This window comes from Gallus gallus, chromosome 19 (assembly GCF_016699485.2).
Source record: "Gallus gallus isolate bGalGal1 chromosome 19, bGalGal1.mat.broiler.GRCg7b, whole genome shotgun sequence".
In the NCBI taxonomy this organism is placed as follows: Eukaryota; Metazoa; Chordata; class Aves; order Galliformes; family Phasianidae; genus Gallus; species Gallus gallus.
In genome coordinates, this window is record NC_052550.1 from 9,801,918 (window position 1) to 9,823,853 (window position 21,936).

At 44.1% G+C, this 21,936-nt stretch overlaps 1 protein-coding gene across 19 annotated transcripts in view; it reads left to right on the top strand.

The window, feature by feature from the left end:
- The first annotated feature begins 1,173 nt into the window (after window positions 1-1,173).
- The window catches only part of SGSM2 (small G protein signaling modulator 2), a 46,783-nt gene continuing 26,020 nt past the window's right edge, over window positions 1,174-21,936 (top strand). For 8 of the 19 annotated variants that reach the window (XM_004946793.5, XM_046902710.1, XM_046902708.1 and 5 more), the window contains exons 1-4: window positions 1,174-1,409; window positions 7,190-7,265; window positions 19,354-19,516; window positions 21,182-21,343. In XM_004946793.5, coding sequence (XP_004946850.1) covers window positions 1,353-1,409; window positions 7,190-7,265; window positions 19,354-19,516; window positions 21,182-21,343 — 458 coding nt within the window. In that variant the 5' untranslated portion in view covers window positions 1,174-1,352. The other 11 variants (XM_046902714.1, XM_040650560.2, XM_040650556.2 and 8 more) reach the window with 11 other exon arrangements.

A 21,936-nucleotide genomic window follows, 5' to 3' on the forward strand; every position in this document is an offset into this window, starting at 1 on the left:
CAGGAGTAAGCCAGCTCCTGCTATGGAGGTCCCGAATCTCTCCAGGCTGTAATGGAAGAGGAGATAGGTCTGGGGCAGACAGTCTGGGGCTTCTCTAGCAGTGTCTGTGCTGTGGGGGTGGACTGAGGAATGAACTGCCAAAAAAAACGACATTTCCACATGGTTTTGGAAAGTGCTGTCCTTTTGCCAAGATTAAACATGACATTACCTGAGAGTCGCACAAACTGAGCATGCTGTTTGCTCTTTTACAGTTTCCTACAGTGAGGGCCCCTCACTGTAAGAAAGACATCGAGGCCCTGGAGCGTGTCCAGAGGAGGACAACACAGCTGGTGAGGGGTCTGGAGCACAGGCCTTATGAGGAATGGCTGAAGGAGCTGGGATTGTTCAGTCTGGAGAAGAGGAGGCTCAGGGGAGACCTTATTGCTCTCTATAACTACCTGAAGGGAGGTTGCAGGGAGCTGAGGGTCAGCCTCTTCTCTCAGGTGACAGTGATAGGACTAGAGGGAATGGCTTCAAGCTGCGCCAGGGAAGATTCAGGCTGGACGTTAGGAAATACTGCTTGTCTGAAAGGGTGGTCCAGCACGGGAATGGGCTGCCCAGAGAGGTGGTGGAGTCACCGAGCCTGGTGGTGTTCAGAGCATTTGGATGTTGTGTTGGGGGGACATGGTTTAGCAAGAACCATTGGTGAAGGGCAAATGGTTGGACTGGATGATCCTGTGGGTCTTTTCCAACCTTAGCGATTCTGTGATAAGGAGCATAAAGAAATAACCCTAGCAAAAGGCGGCTTAAACGTGTGTAACTAACCTGGTGCTTCGGCCCCCTTCTCTTCTCCCCAGGTACGCTGCTGCAGGCTCCCACGAGTAGCGGACAGCCGCGATCCCGGGACTCCCCGCTGTCGGGCTGCTGCTTACCGCGCAGTGTCGCTGGGGGCGTGGTTTCACAGCGGCGCGGGCGCGGGGCGGCACCGCGGGCTGCTGAGGGAACAGCGCGAGCGCGCGGCCCCGGGGCCCCCAGAGCCCCCTCAGCGCTGCGCGCGGCGGCTCCGGCTCCGCCCGGCCGTCCGGCGGCGCAGCCGCTGCGAAGCGGAGCGGTTGCCGTTGGCTCCCCGGCAGCGGCGGGCAGGTGCGGTTCCGCCCCGGCTCCCGGTGTCGCCGCCCGCGGGCGGGCCGAGCCGCCTGACGTCAGCGGGAGCCGCGGAAGATGGCCGCGGAGCCGCGCGGTGCGCAGCAGCCCCTCCGTGCCGGGCCGGGCGGTGCCGCGCCTTCGCCCCGCGGGCGCTCCCGCAGCGGAGCCGGAGGACGGCTCTGAGCGCGGGGCTCGGCGCGGCGGGAAGCCCCGCTCCCCGTTCCGCCATGAGCTGCTCGGCGGACGCCGCGAAGGAGAAGCTGCTGTGGAACGTGAAGAAGGAGGTGAGGGCGGGCGGGAGCCATCCCCGCAGAACCCGCTGCTGCGCGGGGTCGCGTCGTGGCGGTTCCTTGCGGAGTGGTTTCGGTCCGGTAACGGTACCCGGAGCGTTCCGCGTGACGAATGCGTTTAATCTCTCTTGTAGCAGGGCCGATAGTTTAAGAGTCCACCAGAGCAAATAAAATGAAGCTTTGGGCGGATTGGGTTAAAATCTCATTTCCCTTCGGGAGGCAGTGAATGAGAAGTGCCGAATTTGTTCCGCTGTTTGACGTTCCCGCTGCTGTTGGCGCACGGCGCGGTGCGAGCAGAGCAGGAGCGCCCCGTGGCCCTTTCTCGTCGCTCCGGGGAGAAGCGGAGGTGAAGGGCGCTGCCGTGACGGCGCTGCGGGCGGGATGGCGGCTCTGTGCCCGCGGGGAGGAGCGCTGAGGCGCGTTGCGCTGCCCCCGTCCCGCCGGGGCGGTCCGACCGAGCTGAGCTGAGCTTCGTCCCTGGGTCCGCTGCCCCCGAGCAGCGCTGGTGGCATTGCTAACAGCCGGGACTGCGCCGGGCGTTCGTGTGGCGTTCCGGTCGTCAAGCGGTGTGCGGCTGTTCTTACATAAGAGCGAAGCGAGGATCTAATGCTTATCCCTCGCAGCAGGATGAAGTTTTTCCAACAGCTGGTCGTCCTCCCCTACCTGCTCAGGCGTGCAGTGTGTGGTGGGGCAGCTGCGCGTCGGTGCAGCCACAGGTGTGCTGCTTCGTTAAGAAACTGCGCCTTAAGCTGGGGCCTCTGAGACAGAGCAGTATGGGCTTTGATGTGGGATTGAGCGCACTTGCTCTCATGGGTTAATGTTTACATAGAGAATTAAATCAGTATTGTCCAAATGCATGAAAGGAAAATGGATTTTCATGATCCCGGCTGGCTTGAGCAGAGCTGTGTGTGAGGTAACAGCTGTGCACTGCACAGACTTGTGGGGAACCCATCATTGGTTCTGCACTGAGTGAGGGAAATGGCAACGGGAGGTGCTGAGACGGAGACTCTCTCCAAGCAGTGGGCTAACACAGGCAGGAGTTAAACACAAAGCCCTGCCATCCTAGCCGACAGGCTTCTGGAGTTTTTCAACCTCCTTTTTTTTCTCCTTTTTTTTTTCGTATGGTTTTTTACACAGCCATTTTTTAACTGCCTTGCTTCTATTTTGTTTGATAGTTCAACCAGCCCGTGTGCATTCTCAAAGCTATCGCTGTTTTTCAGTCCCTTAAAGCCGGGCTGTTCATCCTGTTGCATTATTTCCATGTCATCTCAGTGTCTAATGGAGTTCACAGTAATGTTATTCTTTTTCTGTATGGTGTTTACACCAATCCTGTTTGCAGAGTAGAAGGGGCAGTCTCTGAAGTCACTTGATGCAAAGCATTTTTTTTTTTTTTATTCTCTTCTCCCACAGCAAAAACTTTTGCAGCGTTCCTTTGGGAAAACGTGATGCTTTTTGCTTTTCTCAAATGGACTTTTCATTTCCCACTGGTAAAGAGGGTATTTTGTTGACTCTGATAGAAAGGAGGACGTGTAATGTGTTTTGAAAATTACACTCTACTGGGATTCGTGCTGAGGCTGCTTATGAGTTCATGTTTCAAACATCTCTGCAGGAAAATCTGTTGTGACAAGTAGGCTCATAAAACAAGATTTCTCTAGCTGTTTCCTTCTACCTTCTCAAACGAAAGCTTTTTGCACTTTATGGATGTAATTACTCTTTCTAGCTGTGAAACAAACAGAATAACAATAACCTTAGCAGTTCCACCATAAAAAAAAAATTCAGAGCACTTTAGAAATGCAAATGCTCATCTTATAACGAAAATGCAATGACTTCTAAACAGAGATTGTTTAACTGCTTTCATTTACACCGCTCAGTTCTTCAAGAGTAACAAACGTCAGTGCAGCAGAAGCGATGGATAAATGAGTGGTAGTTGCAGAAGGTGAAGAAGGCGAGGATGTAAGGATGTGGGAGATGGGGTTCTCTTCCTTGAGGAAAAAATGCAATGGGTGTGAAACGTGTTCCTGGTTGTTCCAGTGCTTTGTGAGCACTGTTGTTTGCCTCTGACACTGTACTGTCCCGGTGGTGCATCTCCAGCATCCCAGCGTGATGCACGGTGCAAAAAAGCAAAACTTAACAAAAATTTTAACCATATAACAAAAACTGAAAAAAAAACCCCAAACATTTCTCAACTTAGTAAGTCGTATGTTGTGACCTAAGTTTGGTGTTTGCCTCTGAAAGCACTGGCTGAAAGTCAGAGTAACCCATTATAACGTGCAGTGTCTGCTCAAGGAGCTTGCTCTGCCTTAGTGTGTGGGCAGAGCTACCATCAGGATATTCTTTGCTCCTCAGATGCCAGGATTTTTGCTTGGATATCTTTTCCATTCTTATGGTTGGTAAACTTGGTGCACGTGAACAGAATGTCTTTGGAGACTGTCAGTGTGGTCTGTTAAAATAAAGCTTTCTGCAGTTCTCTTGCTTTGTTGCCACTTATGGTTCATGAAACAGAAGTTGATGCACTTACTGCTTTTCTGTGTGCTTGTGGCAAGAGTAGAAGGCTGACTGATTGGGTAGGCACTGTACTGACCTTACAGAGGAGGCATGGGATGGAAGGAGCCTGTGGCACCTGGGGTGAACCTCTGTCCCTTGGAGCCACCTGAGGGGTTTTCTCTCCAGGTGCTGTTCTGTTCATGCTGCTGCCTCCTCCCTTGCAGCAAATTCAGCACACAGCAGACCAGCAATTCTAACAGATTTCTCACCTGTGCAGGTGGATGAGTGAAGGTGGGAGGAAGGGATGCTCATGTTTATTTTAATGAGAATAGGTTGCACTTGATAAGGTGAGTGCCTTGGTAGGCTCAGAAAGCTTCATTGACGAGTGCCTTCCCAGAACAGACAGTAGAGCTGTAACAGCATAATTCCCTACAAAGAGAATGATGCAGAATTTGAGGGGAGAGCAAAGAGCTTGTGTTCCACTTGAATAGAAACAGTTTGACTGAACTCCTTGCCTAGGGCGTCCCTGAATTGCATGGCATTGAGCAATGACGTGGACTGAAGAACAGTGCATTCCAGCTTTTGAATCTTCACATTTACTGAGTGCCCTGAAAATGTGCTTTAATAGCATGCAGTAACTCTCCTGAAAATTTGCAACGGTTTGTTCTGCATGTGGTGGCAGCTGGGAACAGACATTAATTGTTCAGTTGGTCTGTACTGCTTAGCTGGGGGTTCTAGATTGAAGATCCAGCAGTGGACTGACCACATGGTGCTGCTGCACAAAAGTAGTGTTGATTTATTGCATTTGTAACCTTGTTCTTTCTAATTGTGGCTACAGTTCAATTATTTTTTTTCTTCCTGAGGCTACAGAGTGGGGTCTACATCGGGTACTGAGCTAATAAACACTAACGTGCAGGGGATGCCTGGGAAGTGCGTGACAGCAGGAACTGCCTCCAACCTCCTGAGCTCTCATTCCTATTAAACTACTCATCTTCCTCCCTGTAGTCAGAGGCAGGATTCTAGTTACTGTTCTCTGGGGAGCTGGGACTGAAATCTTAGCTGCAGTCTTACGGACTTAATGGTGCCTAAATTCGAGTCTGTAAACTTTAGTCACACGTGCATGACTTACCCTGGAGCTGCTGTCTGGTGCTCCCTCTTCTAGCCATGTTAACGCTCGTGGCACTCAGGTACTTTTCCCCTGCAGCAAATCAGGCCATTCATTTAGCAGCTTAAATATGATTCGACTCTAAAAAGGATGTCACATGTTGAAATGCCTGTACAGCAAGCATCAGGACTGGGGCTTTGTGCAGTTGCTCTTCAGGTCAGGGGGTATGGGAGTGGGTATGGGCCTCAGGCTGTCAGTTGGAGGAAGGCACGTGTGATGGCTCCACAGATCGTCTCACTGGAGGAATAATTCCTCCAAACTGAAGAGAACACCTTTGTAGGCAGCTGCCACCTCAAATACAGAGCCCAGATGCTGCCCAGGCAATGCACTGCAGCTCATCTGGGCTCAGGCACTAGGAGGGAAGAATTGCAACCTTTGGACCTATCAGCACTACAAAGGAGCGGTAACCCAGCTAGCTTTAAACTGGTTATCTCAGGTACCAGATGCCACCTAATGAGAGCTCAGTGCTGACCTGCTGAGAAGCAGGAGTTGAGGTCTCCTAGATGTAAAAATGCAGCCCCTGTGGCAGGCTAGTGATGGCCATTGCCGTCCCACTTGTATTAACCCTCAGGTCAAACTGAGCTGATACACAGGCTGTGTCCTGAGTCTGTTGATAGAGTTGCCTATGGGGACACATGATTACCTGCTAGGTAATTCACTATTTGATGGACTCCAGAGCTGCTGTAAAAATTGCTTCTGAAGTTTTTTTGTTGTTGTTTTTAAAATGTTTGTGATGTTGCATTTATTTAGTCAGTGTCCTAACCCTGTAATTACAGCTCACAGTGGGAGAGACCAAAAACGATTGTGGATTTGTGTCTGGAGAAGCAAGTGCTCCATGGCCAGAAGGGAATGAGTATGTGATGAATGAGTTGATTAAGGCAAATGAGGTTCATCAGGCTAAGGAAGCCACTGGGGGAGGAAGGAGCTAGCAGCTGAATTGAGGGTAACTGCAGCTTCTCTTCAGGAGCCCACTTGGAAGATGTGTCTGTTTTCTTCCTTAATTTGTGAAAGTCAGTAATCTGTAATGAATTCCCTTTGGAGCTCAACACTTCAAGCTTGAAACTGTAGAGGAACTTCATTTAAAATCATAAGAAATGTGATAAATGCAAGTCTAGTTGTTGAATTTTGTGTAGAAGCTCAAACTGAAAGCACTGTCTCCTCTGTGGGTGCTATGTTGTTTTTATATAGTGTCTGGCACAGTAGAGCTTTGGGAACATCTTTTGTAATTACTGTGGCATTTAAGCCTCCATTATTAACAGTGTCCATCTATTAAAATGTTTGCTTTACAGATGTAAGTGCAGGCAGTGAGAAGTGTGACTATTTCCAGCGGTACTCTGTCTTACCAATTCCTTTCAGCTTGAGCAGGAGGACTGCAGCTAGGAGCAAAGTATATGTCTGTGCGTGTGGGTTTTACGTCTGGTTCTCCAGACCAGCATGGCTAAAACTGATTATGTTTTCTTTTAAAACAAGCAGTATTTTCCTGCCCTAACCCACTCAGATGGAGATACAGTGTCAGGGAGCATTTATGTATATGGTTGCAAAATGTCCCGGTCACTCCCGGTGAGCCTTTTGCGGTCTGTCTGATGTTGGATTCTCTTCCCAGCAGAACGGGAGAAAGGTCACTGTAAACCTTGCTTAGGATGTATGTCTGTGTAGCTCAGGGGTTCCTTGTGTTTGAAAAAGAGCAGAATGCCCCATGTGGGGACAAAAAAACACGTAGGAATACATAATCTGTTTAGTGAGCAGAAGTAATATACACAGAAAGGCCAGGAATGCACCATATAAAAAGCTTGTGAGCTGACTAACTTCTGCTGAGGAAGTTCTCCACAGGGCACTCTGAGTGCTCTGAAAAAATTCAGCCTTCTAGAAAGTCATGCTGCAGATTGACTTAACCGTGTTCTCCCTGTGGTTTACCCCATCCTATAAAAAGGTGTTTCGTTTTGTTCTTCCTTTCCCTTCTTGCATCCTTTTACTGTTTCCTCTGAGCAGAGTAACTTTCAGGAGTGATTCATCTTCTAGCAATGGGGAAATGCCAAGGAAAGGTTGAAACAAGCTGAAACTCCCAAGTGCTGTCCTTGTTTGTGTTGGGATTTTAAAATCGCTTCTTTTTACTTCTTTCTTTTAGGTAAAGCAGATCATGGAAGAAGCAGTCACCAGGAAATTTGTACATGAAGACAGCAGTCATATCATCGCCTTATGTGGTAAATGGCACACAAAAAATTAATGCTGCATACTCTTACTTTATAGGGATTTATTCTGCTGTAAGAGGTAAATACTGGGATTTCAATATTAGAAAACATGGATTGCAGGCTCATGCTACCATTTCTTTGTGTTTGCTACATCCATTGGTACATTATGAATAATAAAGTAACTTAGTAAAATAGCTTTATCCTAAACAAATGCCAAGCCAAAACAAGGTGATTTTCTAGGAAGCATTAATAGTTTAAAAGTATGTATTAAGAGATAAGTGACTGTTCAGCTACAACCCAGAGAATAACTGGCAAAAGTTGAAGTTTCCACAGTCATGGGTTAAAGTTGGTCAGCTATCTTCCAGGCTAAAGCACTTTGTTCTGTAAACTCTATCAATGTATTTGTAGAATAAAATGTCTCATTTTGAATGAAGCTGACAGAATTCAGCCCAAAGAGTCATTGAAAAAGCTGTTACATTTTTTTAGAACAAGGCAAACTGTAATAGAAATCTCAGACTTTCTGAGTCAGAGATAGAAATCTCTGACTTTTCTAGCCAGCATTACAACACTTGGCATGTTGTAGATCTTCACAACAATTCTCTGCTCTCTGCTATGAACTAAATGCTGCTTTTCATCAGTGGTGCATTTGAGAGATTAAGGATCTAGGCTTTGACACTGTGGACATTCTCATACATTTTTACATACAATAACGTATTTTGAAACTTGTGTTACCAAGAGTTAACAAGAAAATAATACCACAAAGTACATCAAAGACAGCTGATGTTTCAGAACTGTCTCTGAAAAGATCAAAGTCTGAATAAATTATAGAGTTCGACTGTTGTTTGCCCGGCTGCTGGAGACTGATGTGTGTGTATGTCATGATGCGGAGTGAAGCAGACCCTGCGTGGACTGGTGGATAAAGGATGGTCCATTTGCAGGACCCTCAGTAGGGGCAGCTCCTGAGAGTTTGTACCAAATGCTCCTATGGAAGCATAGCCTCTTCATTGGCACGCTTGAAAAGGAACTCTTGAATATTGATTCTGTGATCCAGCCATTATTTACTGGGGCCAGTAAGAATTTAGTACTATTCATGAGACTTCGGTGTGTGGAAAATATCTCAGCAAGGTATTAGTGAGAATCAAAGCTGCGTACAGTTGTAAAGGCATGTTGGTCTATGAACTCTTGGCTGCTTTCTTGTCATGCTTCAAATTGAAGATTTAGTTCAGAGCGATGCTTGAGAATGACTGGAGAATAGCCATCATCTAAACAGAGAGGTTAAGAAGAATGCAATTTGCTTTTGAAGATAAGTGTGGTAAGTGTAAGGCTGTTTAGAGAAACAAGTATTGGCACGTGTTCACAAAATTCTGAGAATAGCAACCTGCATTGAGTTCTGCATTTATGTTGTCATTATGTCTGATATTCTCCTTTAATCTGCTATGTACTTATACAGAGGAAAGAGTAAGTCAGGGAAATGGTCCTGAGATTGGAGCAAATGAAGAAACTTTCGTTGTGTCCTTGCTGCAGACTGCCTATTGAATCTGGATTGCTCCGAGTGAGTGTGTCAGTTCTCTGTCTTTGAGCTGCATTGTTGATGTAAGGGCTGGTGGGGCGGCAGCTGTTTCTGCTCAGATCTGTTCGTCCAAAATTAGGAATACTGTAAAATCTTCTTAATAATTATCTCTTCCTCCTGCTGTGACTCCATTTGGGTTTGTGCTATGAATTTGACAGGGTCTGAAGAACTGATAACAATCTGCGCTTTATTACTACTCAGCGATCTTACCTATCCTAAGGAAATATTCTAACCTGCAGAAAGGTTGCTGCCTCAAACACAGGACTTAATTATCCCAAAACAGATGTAGGTGAAGCTGAAACTTCCACTATCACATCAACTAATTGAATGAAGAAGCTGTTTCCAGCTGATTTGGCAGCAGATTAACTGCTCCTGGCTGGGGTTCTCTTGTGTGTGCAGTTCTCTGCCCTCTCCAATTCCTTTCGTGTGCTTTCAGGTTTTTCCCTTCTGTTTAAAATTAGATTGGCTCAGTGTATGAGTCATTTTCAGTGAGTCTTCATTATAAAAATAGAATTCTTGTGAATCACTTTACTCTCTGCAAGATTGAGCTTTGCAAGAGTCTGTTAAATACATGGTAGTTGATTTTTTGATGCCTGCTTGCACTAGAAACTGAAAATTTCCTCGCTCTCTTAGATGCTAAACGGCCAAGGTACTGCTAAGTCTTAAGTAGTATCTGCTGCTTTTCCCATGATCTTAAATGTGTGTTTTTTACAGTACATGGGGGTTTGTAAGGACAAGAAATCCTTTAGTCCTTCTGCAGCAGATATGCTCGAGTCTGATGAGGTCAGCTGGGGAACAGATGACCTTGCACAGATTTTCATTTCCAGACCTTTAATACATTTGGAGACTGGGCTCAGTCTGTGTCAGTGGCAGTGCAGCTGCAGAGTGAGCTAAGTGGGCAGTTTATTGCTCAGCTACTTGAGATATACCGCTGTTACAACAACCACTTGTATTTTGGCAAGGGGAGACCAACTGAGCTGCTGAGTGACCACACTGGCATATGTGATTTACAGCATATACGGAGATTTATGCGGACAGGTTTTGAGGTCCTTGCTCAAGCAGAATTCCCAATAGCTATCATAAATGCTTAGGGGAAAATGAGCGCAACGTCAGGATTTTAGGTAGTGGTTCTGTGGGTAAGTGCATATTGAAATGGGCTTTGCAGGTGCTGGAACAAAGTGGAGCCTGCTAACAGATGGAATAGTGAAGTGCTGTTATGTCCAAGTGTTGTCAAACCTTTTTCTTTTTAGTGATCTGAGGCTGAAATATTTGATTAGAAACTCTGAACAAGCCTATGCACAAGACTTAACCAAACTTTGGAACCAGGAGGATGTGAATGGGTTCTTTGCAGGGAGGAGCCTGCTCCCTTTGGAGAAAGTTGCTGTGGAAGTTCTTGCCTTTTGCTATGCCATATTTTGCTCAAGCTGTCAGCAACTGCCCTGTGTGAGAGAACAAAGCGGTACTTGCACTTTCCATCTCCCCATTTCCCCAGTTTACTCTCTATTTGTTAACAAGGACAGTGGGCTGCTCTAGGGTGGATTTCACCCATATGGTGTTGTTAATCAGAAGTATAATGAAACGATGCAGGCCATGTGTAAATTTTTACATCTTTAGTGGACAGGCATTTCTGTTAGGAGCTGGGTGTGGATGTTTTCAGCCCAGGTTATCTTGTGCTGTTGCCTTAGTAACAGTAGCTAACGTCATGTTACAAACGGACCATGCTTTATGTGTTCAGTGAGTGCCGTCCTCACTGCATCCTGCCTACCAACAAGCTCCCCTCTAGGTTCCGGGGGCAGTGGTGTTCTCACCAGAAATACCTGCCCTTCCCAGCTTTTATACTTCTGAGAGAAAAAGGAAGATTTTCTTGTGTCTGTCTCTATAGTTATCTGGTATGTTTTTACCAGTAAACAGAAAGCAGGGCTCTCTGGTTCAGCATGTTGCATTTCCCATGTTTGTCCATCAACTACGTGCTGCTTCAAGTCTTGTTGTGCCTGGTTGCCCATCTTCGGGTCTGACAGTGCTGTAAGCAAAGAAAGGAATTAAAATCTGTTTAAATCAACTTGAAATGCCTTGTTCATAAACAAACCCAAAGACAAGCTTACCTGAATGCTGTTCTTGTTGTTGTCAAGGACGTGTAGCTCATGTCGTGGATCTCTCAGGACTGGTTTCCTCCATTAGGTCTCTTATGCAGTGTCCAGTCTAGATCTATTATGGTGTGGCTGCTCTGGGGAAATGCCAGGTCTGCCTGTGCAGGAGGACAGCCCAGCAATGGGGGGGGGGGAGGGTGGCAGCCAGCTGCATTGCAGCTACATCACCTATTTGGCTAGTCAGTAAGGGGAGATTTATTACCCCGTTCTCTGCTCCATTATCACTGTGGTGTTTGTTTAATACACTTCATGTTTTGCTTGCATACTGCATTTGCAGAGCTGTAATAACTGCCCTGATTGCTCAAACACTGTGCTACATTTGTGTGCATTATTGATTGAAGGAGGAAAAGAAAACGATATGTGTGGGGGAAGTCTTCTACTGGAAAAGGCACTTAAAGCACTCCATGGACATGGTGCACACTTGGTGCCTTCTGAATGAGTTATGTAGCCAGAAATTACATTGCTTCTGTAATAATAGTAATCAAGTGTAGCGAATGTGCCTTGTTTTTAAAGGTAAATTGGTAAATACTCCATCTGGAAACAAACTTTGCCCAGACAATATTTTCCTCAGTGAAGTTAGCAGTGTATTTTCTGCTTGTCACAACTGTCTGTGGAAGATCAGGAAGCATTTGAACATGAGTATCATGGCTGGTGACTCAAGGCCAGGTATCTGGGGAGCTTCAGGGACAGGTAACGTTTGAGTGCAGGAGTGCCTGGTGGTTCTAGTTAGGAACTTTGGCTGCTATCGTACGAAAGGGATAAACAACAAAAATGAGGTTAGTTGTGGGATTGTTTTCTTCATTAGTTTTATGATGACTTGTTATTCCATTTTACACAAAGTTAATTGTGTTTGAAAGAGAATATGTAATTAGGAACCAATGATTGTTGTGATGTTGGAGCTTGTGTTCTGTTTTTTTTCATTCAGGATTTGAAATATGAGCAGTTATCAGAGTCACCAAACGCCATGACTGCCAGCCCCAAGCAATGAGAAACCATGAGTCAGAAATATTTTCCTTCATGGCTCTAAATTACAAGACTAGATTAAAGTTCATGACAGGAAAATAAAACTGCGGAATAGAAGTATATTTCATATCCAGAGATTCTTATCCAGTAGCATGCTTCAAGATGGTAAAGCTATCAGAAGAGTATCAAATATCCACAGACGTGCAGTAAAATCTTGAAAGGTGGCAACGTGTGAAACTCTTGTTTGCTTTTAAGATGCACAACAAGCTATTCCCATTGAGTTCGGCTGGAGTCACACATTTGTAGTTCCTCTGGAAATCAGTCCTATTAGGAACAGCTGCTTTTGCTTACACCTGCTTTTGTAGGAAAGTACCTTGAGGCTTCTGAATAGCACAGAAAAGTAAGAAATCTATTGTCGCTCTTTATTTCTTAGTTTGCAGAAATGCATCTTACATAGAAACAGGTGTGTATATATATATAAATAACCATTGTCCAAACAGATGTTTTATTGTTTTAATTATTTTGGCATGGACATTTTTAAAAATGCAGTTAATCATCTATGTAAATTCAAGTCTGTCATAAAAACAAAAAAAAATGCAAGTCTGTGTTCCTATTCCTATTTGGAAACAAATGGAACGTTTTCAGTGATGAGTAATGCCTTCAAAGTAGTTTGCAGAGATTCCACCTCATTTCATAAACACATTAGCCCTAAGAGGGCTTATAATTGAGGGGAGGCAAATATTTTTTCACACAAATTTAAAAGCTTTTTGATTTTGCCCCAAAGTTGACCACTTTTAGGTAATGAACAAATTTATAGGGAGGGGAAATAAAAGGGTGAATATTAGCTCTGCTGTGAAATCAGGTTTTGAACCGCACGTGCTTTTAGCTTCAGAAGTGAAATACAATTTCTCATGCTTTTTAGAGCAATCTGATAAGCATGTTATATTAGCTCTGGGCTATCAAATTAGATTGCATCCAGTTATTTAGGGAAATGTCAGTTATTTTGATTCACCATTAACAGTGTTTAATGGAAACACATTTTCTGAAGGGTCCTTGAAGCTTAATGGTCAAGACTTTAAAGAGATATGGTCACCAACTTCCATCCCTGATGTTCCCAGCCAGACCTATCTTTAGAACTGAGGATGGTCCATTTAGATACCTTTTTATTCCCTCAGCGCCTTCTGCAGGGACTTACTGTGAAAGTGATGTCTGTGTTCTGTTTATGTGGTAGAGCAAAATGCAAGTAGTGTCTAGGTCAACTTAACTATTAAACTGAACAGCCTTAAGTGTCGAGTTTCAGCTAGCTGCTGCTTTTGCTGTGCTTCCAGGGAGGAAATGAAATAATTACCAGTATTGAAGAAACATTACCAGCAGCCAAAGGTGGTTACTAGGTAACCTATGAGCTCTTTAATTCCAGGGATTTATGTGCTTAACCTTGAAAATTATTGCAACCCTGAAAGGAAACAATTGCAGGTATCCTTATATCATTCATAACCCATATTATAATATTTAAATCACAGCGGCAAATGGCTGAGGAAAATGTTAGTTCCAAATGGCCTGCTTATTTTTGGTGCTTTTTTTTCTGGTGTCTAAGGGAAACTTTCAATCTCAGTTGCAGTGATTGCTGCACATTTGGGTTTGATGAATGATGTATTGAAGATCAGGTGAGGGAGGTGGCAGTGGGAGTTTGGCTGTAGCACAGCTCTTGTTATCTTTGTCTGCTGCCCCATGAGCCTGTGTGGATTTGTCCTGTGAAGTCTGGACAGTCTGTGGTCCTTTGTGTTGGAAGACAGGATGTTACGCGGGGATTGAGACTTAAGCACAAACTTGATACTCTGTTTTTCCCTCTTGTATGAAATGCCCCAAACGGCACTCTTTAGACAGAGGAGCATATTAGGATACATCCTCTACAGCCATTTACTTCTTGGTGAGAGTACAGGTACCTGTGTGTATCTCATCTGCTCTCTGTGCGTTTCTCAATGACATGGCACACCATAACTTGGTGGGTATGATTGGTTTCATACTCGGCAGATCTATGGTTATTTGGGTGCAGCAAGAGCATCTTACTACTACTTTGTCATCCTCCTCCTCTTGCTTGTTCTTATTTTCTTCAAGCCTTGTGAATCCTATTCCCTATGCACAGTTTCCTTGAAAATGAGGTATTTGGCTTTGGAAACTCTCACCTTCTAAATAAATCCTGTAAAGAACACTTCCACAGGCCTTCTTCTCTCTGCTTGCCACTCTTCCAAACTCATCACTGGAGCTCTTTTATTTCCTAGTCTGTTAATTGTTGTTGAGATTTAATAAAGGGGAAAAGAAAGGAAAAAAAAATGAAGTTGTTTGTCTGACACTGCAAGACACATCCTTGTTGAAGTCATAAAAATGTGGCATTCTTTAAAACTTGCTGGGGACGGATTATTTTTTCTGTAAATCAATAACATATCTGCAGTTAATTAAATTCAGCGGTGGATACTGCAGGGAATGTTCCTTAAAATTGGCTGGAGTTGATGAATTTTTAGATGGCTGCTGTTAGCTGAATGATGCAAAAGAATTATCTGAGCTGTGTAGATTTTCTTCCAAGTACAGTGCTGGTCTTCCAGTGCACCCATAATGGGGACCTGTGTTTCTCTTTTTCCTGCATCTGTTGTAGCTATAGTGACAGTAGGAAGCTCAGGCTTTCTGAGCATGGCATAGTTTTTACCGGTGTGCATGTAAACATATAAATAAAAGCAAATGTATGTGTGTACAGGCTGCAGTAAGTGGAGCTAAAGAGGTGGAATTGAGGTAGTTGTGTGAGGTTTGTGCAGAATGCGGGCGTACGGCGCACCTGTGGATCTGTTGGCAAAGTTGCATTTGCTTTGACTGTGCAAATAACATTGGCTGAAGAGTTCATCATGTTGCCTGTATGTATTGAGGTCAATAACTGGTGCAGACCAAGGACTTCTCTTCCAAAAAAGATACCTGGCCTGGATTTCAAAACTGAAAGATAGGGAGAATCCCCCTTTTCTGTGGATGTTTTGTTCAGCATTCCTGCAGATCAAAAATACGCACCTTACCTAGGATGAGGTAATCTGTTTTTAGTTTCCAGACCACAGTTTGCTTTCTGGCAGAAGTGGGTCCTCAAATACTTTGTATTTCCATCTGCAAAGACATTTGAGTGTCGCTATTGATGTCCTCTCTTGTCTTTAAAAAGGTTCTGCAGCTTGAGATGATTCTTTTGCATGTTTATCAGTTTGTGCTGAAGATTCCATTCTGTCTGAACTTGGTTATGTGTGTGCGTGCAGGAGAATGTGGTTGTGAGTGATGCTCAGGAGGTGCCGTGAGATGAGTGCCTGCCTCTGGGCGTGCAGTAAGCAAAAAGGCCTCCATGCATCTTCCAGGCTGCTGACCTCTTTAATTAATGTGCTGTGAAGCTCTTGCACAGCTTGCTGTGTTGGAGGGCTGCGCTGAGGAGGTGACATCTGTCCTATCCCATATGTTGGAGTAGGAACGTGTGTGTTGAAAGATGTACTCCCTTCCTCAAATGCTTCTCAGTTTAGCTGGATATAAGCCACTGTGTGCTTGAAACGTAATTCAGATTAAGTCAGGTGTGAATTTAAAGTCAGTTGGCTGTTGTGGAGTAATGCTGTTGTATAAAGGAGCCCTGAGAGAAAAGCTGAAGAAAGCAAGTACTGCTGGCCTCAGTCTGGTGGTGGAGGCAAAGGAAGCAATGTGGGAGTGACACACGTTGTGGCTGGGACTGAAACCTAAACCCAGACCTCAGGGTGCTTTGCACATAAAACGATGCGGTACATTAATCTCTCATCCTGTGGTACACATACTGTGAGGCAATCCAGGAGCTACCTCCAGCGTGTCTCCCCTTGCAAATAACTGCTCTGTGTGTATTACAGTCAGTTGGGTACTGATGTTATGCCAGGTCCTCATGATGAGAAATGTCACAGTGGAATAATGAAATACTGGAGCTTCAGGGTCAGTCACCGTGGAAATTGGCCTCCATGGCAGCTGCAGCATTTATTAGTAATTAAAGCTGTGCCTGCTATGCTTTTCACTAAATTTGCTTCATCAATATTTTATTATTCTAAAGGAACAACAGCAAAAAGTACAGTGAAGGTGGGAAGAGAGCCTGTTTCCTAAGCAACAGCAGTGCACTTCTTTGCAGTTATTTTTAAAGGCAGGTTGTTTCATTTAAGATCTGGTATCAATTATTACTGCATTGCTTTAAGCATCTGGAAAGCTGCCTTTCTTTTTTTCATTTTCTTTATTTCTAATTGAAAGGCAGAGCAAAACAGCAGCTGAATTAGGATTCTTTGTGATGGTTGTGAGACAGGATCTTGGACTATGCTGTGAAGAGCATCCTCTGTTATCATTACTGTTGTTCCCATGCCACTCTGCCTGGCCTTGCACAACCCTGTTTGCAACCAAATGGTGCTCGCCCCCACTCCTGCTTCTCTGTCAGATGCACAGATGCTCCCTCTTCCTTTGAGTAGAAACAGCCGTGCTTGCAGAGATGTCATCAGCACTGGACTCCCACTTGTAAGACTGCAGTCAAACAGGCATTGCCTCTGCCACCTACAGATGTCCTTTGATTGCAGCAGATGTGTGCCAGTATGAGCTGACTGCTGAGAGGTCAGGCGGGGATGTGCCCGTGTCTCCTGGCTTTTCTTTCATGGAATGGTGCTGCTCTTTGGCTTTTGCACATGATATGGGTGAAAAAGCAAGGTAGTGGTGGTCTTCTGAGGCAGTAGTCTTCTCAGTGAGTATTTGGTTGTTGCTTCTCTTGGACTAGTGCTCCTCTGGGTTCAGCCTCAGCCCTCCTGCAAGCAGCAGTAAGCAGTGCTAGTTATTGCACAGTAGCTTGGGGCCAGCTGTGGCAGTGCCCTAATTATGGAGAAGTTATTGGTGTTCCCTTCTTTGGGATGTGATTTGTGTCTCAGTATGTGTTTATACAGTGCTTGGTGCAGTGAGACCTTAGTGAAACAGGGAAAGCAATAACCACATTTTAAAAAACGTAGGATATTCTGTTCTTCCAAAGAACATTTTGTTGATACAGTTTGAAGTGAAACTGGAGGGTAATAGCCAACAGAGGGATCACAGCAGAAGGTAAATCACCATTTTTTCTGACAGGTAGAGTGGGTATTAAAGTGTACAGATACCTTGTACCACTCAGCGAGGTTTTATTTGGACTGCAGTATTTAGAAGCAGCATAGATGGGCCAGTATTTCCTTTGTGTAGTTTGTAGCTCAATAGTAACTTTGTCTACTTGTCCTGGGGATAAAGGAGGTGTGGATTTGAATAGTACAAGCATTGATACTGAAGATACCAGTTGAATACTGTGAATGTTTGAATGCTTTTATTTATTGAGAAAGTCCAGCAACAAAACAAAAGAAAAAAAAAAAACAAGTCCTTCATTATCAGTAAGTACATGAGACATGCTATTTCATTTACTCCAGCTGCGCTGCTTGCCATGGGCTTGCCCATCTCCTGGGTTACCCACTCACTGGAGGATGGCTGCATGTGTGTGGGGTTTCCTGTGTTTGAGTTGTCTCTGTTGTTCAGCTGTTGAAGCTGGTCACGGCACAGTGCATCACGATCCTATGGTTTTGACATGCTTAGCGGCAGCATTTATGTGACGTGTCTCAGATTAGACACTACTGAGGAAGTACATGTCTCTTGTTTCACTCGCAGATGAAACTGAAGATTCTGTTGAGTCTTTCCCATGTGGTGCAGCAAGGGAATATGTGAAATTTATTCTGAAAAAATTTCAGTTTAATTAAATTTAGCAAGGGCTAAGATGGAGGAGTAAGAGAGTGTGTTGATTTCTGTTCTACAGAGAATGAATTCAGGGCGTACAGTTAGAAGATTTGATTTTGCTAAATCAAGTTACTTGTATCCTGATTTATTTAAAAAAAAAATTAGATGAACAATCTAAAGCCAAATGAGCAATCTAAGCCATCAATATTTAATTCTGCTGGCTGTTCCACTGGGAAATTAGGGATTTTCATGGAAAGTTTACCTTTTGTCAGATTTTATCCAGTACTGCTTAGCTTAAAGACATATCTGCCTTCACAGTTGAAAGTGAAATAGTTGTTATCCCCCGACATGTTTCCCATTTGCTTTACTCGTGCTGTTTTCCACACTTAAAAAGCAAATGGCTGTATTTTCAGAACACACGAGGTTAATTTCTGTAATAGAGATGTGTTAGTGGGAAGCCAATTAGAGATTTCTTTTTTTTTTTTTTTTCTGGATTGTTAAGACACAAAATGTGAAGTTATGAAACATCAAAAATGCTTCTCTTTATTTTTTTTTTTAATTCATTCAACAGGTAGCTGTTCAGTCTTACAAAGCAAAGAAATAGGACAGCAGTGCTGGAAATTAAGGGGGCATCTTAGTAACGCTGCTTAATACAGACACATCCTGTGATCCTTCAAGTGCTGCAACAGCTTCAGGGCTAGCTAAATGCAGGTGATGTGCCTGCGTGCTGTTAAGTCTTGTCTAATAGTTGGGATAGGTTTCAAGAGCTCAACAGTGAGGACCGTCTTTTTCAGACACAGGCTTTCGGTTAGCGTGGGTTTGGAGACCAAGTACTGTAAGTCCTCAGGAAATGCTCAGTGCCTGAAAGTATTGGGCTCAAAGTGCAACAAAATGCTGCCTTCTGTCTAAATTAGCTGCCAAATCATGAGAGAGATGTGATGTATATCAGAGCAGATGGAATACCGTTTATTACTCGTAACACAAATTTAACGTGGCCATTCTAACTGCAGTTTACCACAGAACAGCCTGCTGGCATGGCAGGCAGGAGAGCATCGCTCAGGTGTGGAACACAGACTCTTATATGGCATGGCTGGCATGCCTCTGTGGGTTTCAGTGAGAGTGCACACCTTGCATTTTGTTGGGTTTTTTTCCTCCCTGTGAATGAATTGGTCTGTTCCCCATGCTTTTTTATGGACAGTGTTGACTGGACAACTCATCTGCAATGAAGTTTTGAAAGCTTGTAGACAGGGAAGGCTCTTGTTTGTTTTTGGTTGGTTGGGTTTTTTGTTTTAAATTTTGTTTAATTTGTAATTTTTTTTTTTTAATTTTTCCTGCAACAGTTTAAATGAGACCTGGTTAGGTTTCTTGGTGGGCTGAAATGAACTGAATTGGTTCTGCTGTGAGGATTTGATGGGAGTTTTTGCATTTGGCTTCACTTTCGGTAGAATCTGGAATTCTTTCAATGTCAGTATCTTACAAGGTTCTTATTGTTGCAGATTATTTACATATTTGCATCATCTGATTTTGAGATCTAGTTTGTCTGTCTTTCTGCAGCTCTCTGTTCTCATGTCTCCACACCTGACCGGTAGGTGTTAGCAGATAGCACTCACCAAAGAGAAGGCTGAAGGACAGGAGTACCCATGAATGTATCTCCTTCCCTTTCTTGCAGGTGTTGTGGAAGCATGTCTCCTGCACATGCTGAAACGCAGGGCTGCTGGCTTCCTGCGAACCGACAAGGTAGCTGCACTGTTCACCAAAGTTGGCAAGACATATGCAATTGCAGGGGACATATGCAAGAAAGTGCAGGAGCTGCAGCAGCAAGTGGAGAGCAGGTGAGGATGATGCCTGTTTAACATGAAAATTCACACAGTATTTATGAAGAGAATACAGAGATCACTTGGAAAACACAGAGAAAACACTTGGAAAACAATTTTTCTTGGCCAAATCTGCGGAAGCTTTGAATCTTGAGTGTCGAATAAGACAAATGTTCTAGTCTCATCAAGCTGACAACAGAAGGACAGAAGTTGGAAAGTGAGTCTTCAGTGTTTTGTTTAGCTTCTTACAGTGCAGAGGATTAAGGTGTCTAGTCCATGCAAAGCAACAAAAGTTAGTAATAACTAGTGGTTTGACAGAGTGCTCACAGGGTATGGTGGGCCACCAAAGAAGTGAAAGGAGCATTGTTGGTATGGAAATGTATTTTGGACACCTGTAATTGAATGGATAAGAAGTGGACATCCACCATGTCAGAATATCCAACATAAATAAAAATGAGTTCCGCTGGGAATTTTCTTCAAAATTGCATTTCTACCATGTGAAGCTATGCAATGTTATGACAAAAAGCATAGCACATTGGGATCTTCAAAGAACAGTACCATTCCGTTCATGTATCAAAACACCATCCCCACAGCATGCCTGAGGTACAGTGTGCCACTGTCTGTCTTTTGGTTGGGGTCAAATAGATTTGTTGGGCACCAAGTAACTCCACAGAAAAGAATGGCTCAGAGACCACCTTGTTGACCAGTGCCTGCATTGTTGTTTACAGCTGCACTTGGGAAGTGAATCTGCTTTGTGTAACCAGCTCACCATCCTGTCACTCACTAAAACACAGCATTAAGCACCCCATTTCTGCACTGGCCCTTCTGCAGCGCTGGCTAATACTATAGGAAGAAGCAGGGAGTCATGACTGTAAGCAAGCTACCAGCTGGCTTTGGATGTTCATTTGCTTTAGTTCTGGTTTCTCAGTTTGATGTTGCTTATCTTGTAGTTGTCTTGCTGTCTTTCTGTAGGAAGTAAGAGAGAGAGGATCTCCCTGCCAAGCCTCTAGCACAGCCGGTGCTGTAGCTGTACGTGGTGCTTCACAGAGGATAAAAAGATGGGCCTGTGTCCAAGGACTGCCTGACAGTGGTGTGGCAGGAGCTCTGTAGAACAGCTCTGCCTCTGTTGCTCCTCTATGTAGCTTTCCCAAATGAGTATGAAGATGTATTTGATAAGAAGCTAAATTCTGTTAATCAAATGCAACTTACTTTATATTACACTTGGCATTTTGTTACGTTTTCATTCTTTTGACAGCTACGGTCTGCTGTAGATGTGCTGCCTGCTCATTTCAGCCTATATAGCATGTGGAAGTTCTGGAGGAGCTCAAATATTGGGATCTTTCTAAAGCACCAAAAGCAAAAGATATTTTCGCTGGTGGACTACGTCACCCAATATACCTCATATAGGCCTGTTTGGGGCTATTTTTAGGGATTGCTTAGTATCTCAATTCAGTCCAAAACTGAAGTGTCCTAAATCACTCATTACAGCCATGATTCTCAAAAAATCTCTGACTAAAACCCTGAAACCAGAGGTGGTGAGTGCTAACATAGCTAGTACACAGATATGCATTTGTCAGACATGCTGTGCTTTCCAGCAGCTCTCTGTGTAGACTTGTCACATGAGGAATTCCAGTTAGAAGAGATTGTGAACTTTGGCAACTTTTATCTTATGTCCTTTTGCAGGAAAAATCAGCCAAACGTGCAAGAACCCCTCAAAAGGCAAGGATCAGCCACAAGCAAAACACCTGTACTGACTCCTCAGGCCATCAAGCATATATGGGTTCGGACAGCATTGATTGAGAAAGTGCTCGACAAGATTGTGCAGTATATTGTTGATAACTGCAGGTAAAACAAGAATCAAGTGTGGATATTTCTTGAAAGTACTTTGTATCCTCTTTGTATCCACTGTTATTTTTATTTTTTTACTTCCACATGATTCACCATACATGACAAAGAGAATTTGATCACAGTTGTTTCATCTGTTGTGGATATTCACCTTACTGGCTTCTCCATCCAGGCCAGTGAGTTAAGGCCATGTCCTTAAATGTAAGTGATTTTTGAGAACCTCAATTACAGTGGATAAAACATTTGTTCTTATGCATTTTTATGACAAATGTATGTCACAACACTCCATGTTTAAGTCCTTCAGCTCTTCTGATCTTGAGGAAGATGATTTAGAGTTTGAGCCCCATCTAGTGGGAGAGACAGCAGAGGAGAATGATGTTTTGAGAAATTTGGGTGTTTGGATTTTTGGGCTGTGTGTTTTAAAGTTAGCTTTGCTGCTGTGGTGGGAATACTTTTGGTCACTGCAAGAACTGCTATTTGTAGTAGTTCATTGTTCTTGACAGTGTTTCAAGAACATTCCTCACAGATGAACAATATGTTTTAAGAATGTGTGGATCTTTTGGTCTCCGTGGAAAACTGGCAGCATTGCTTGC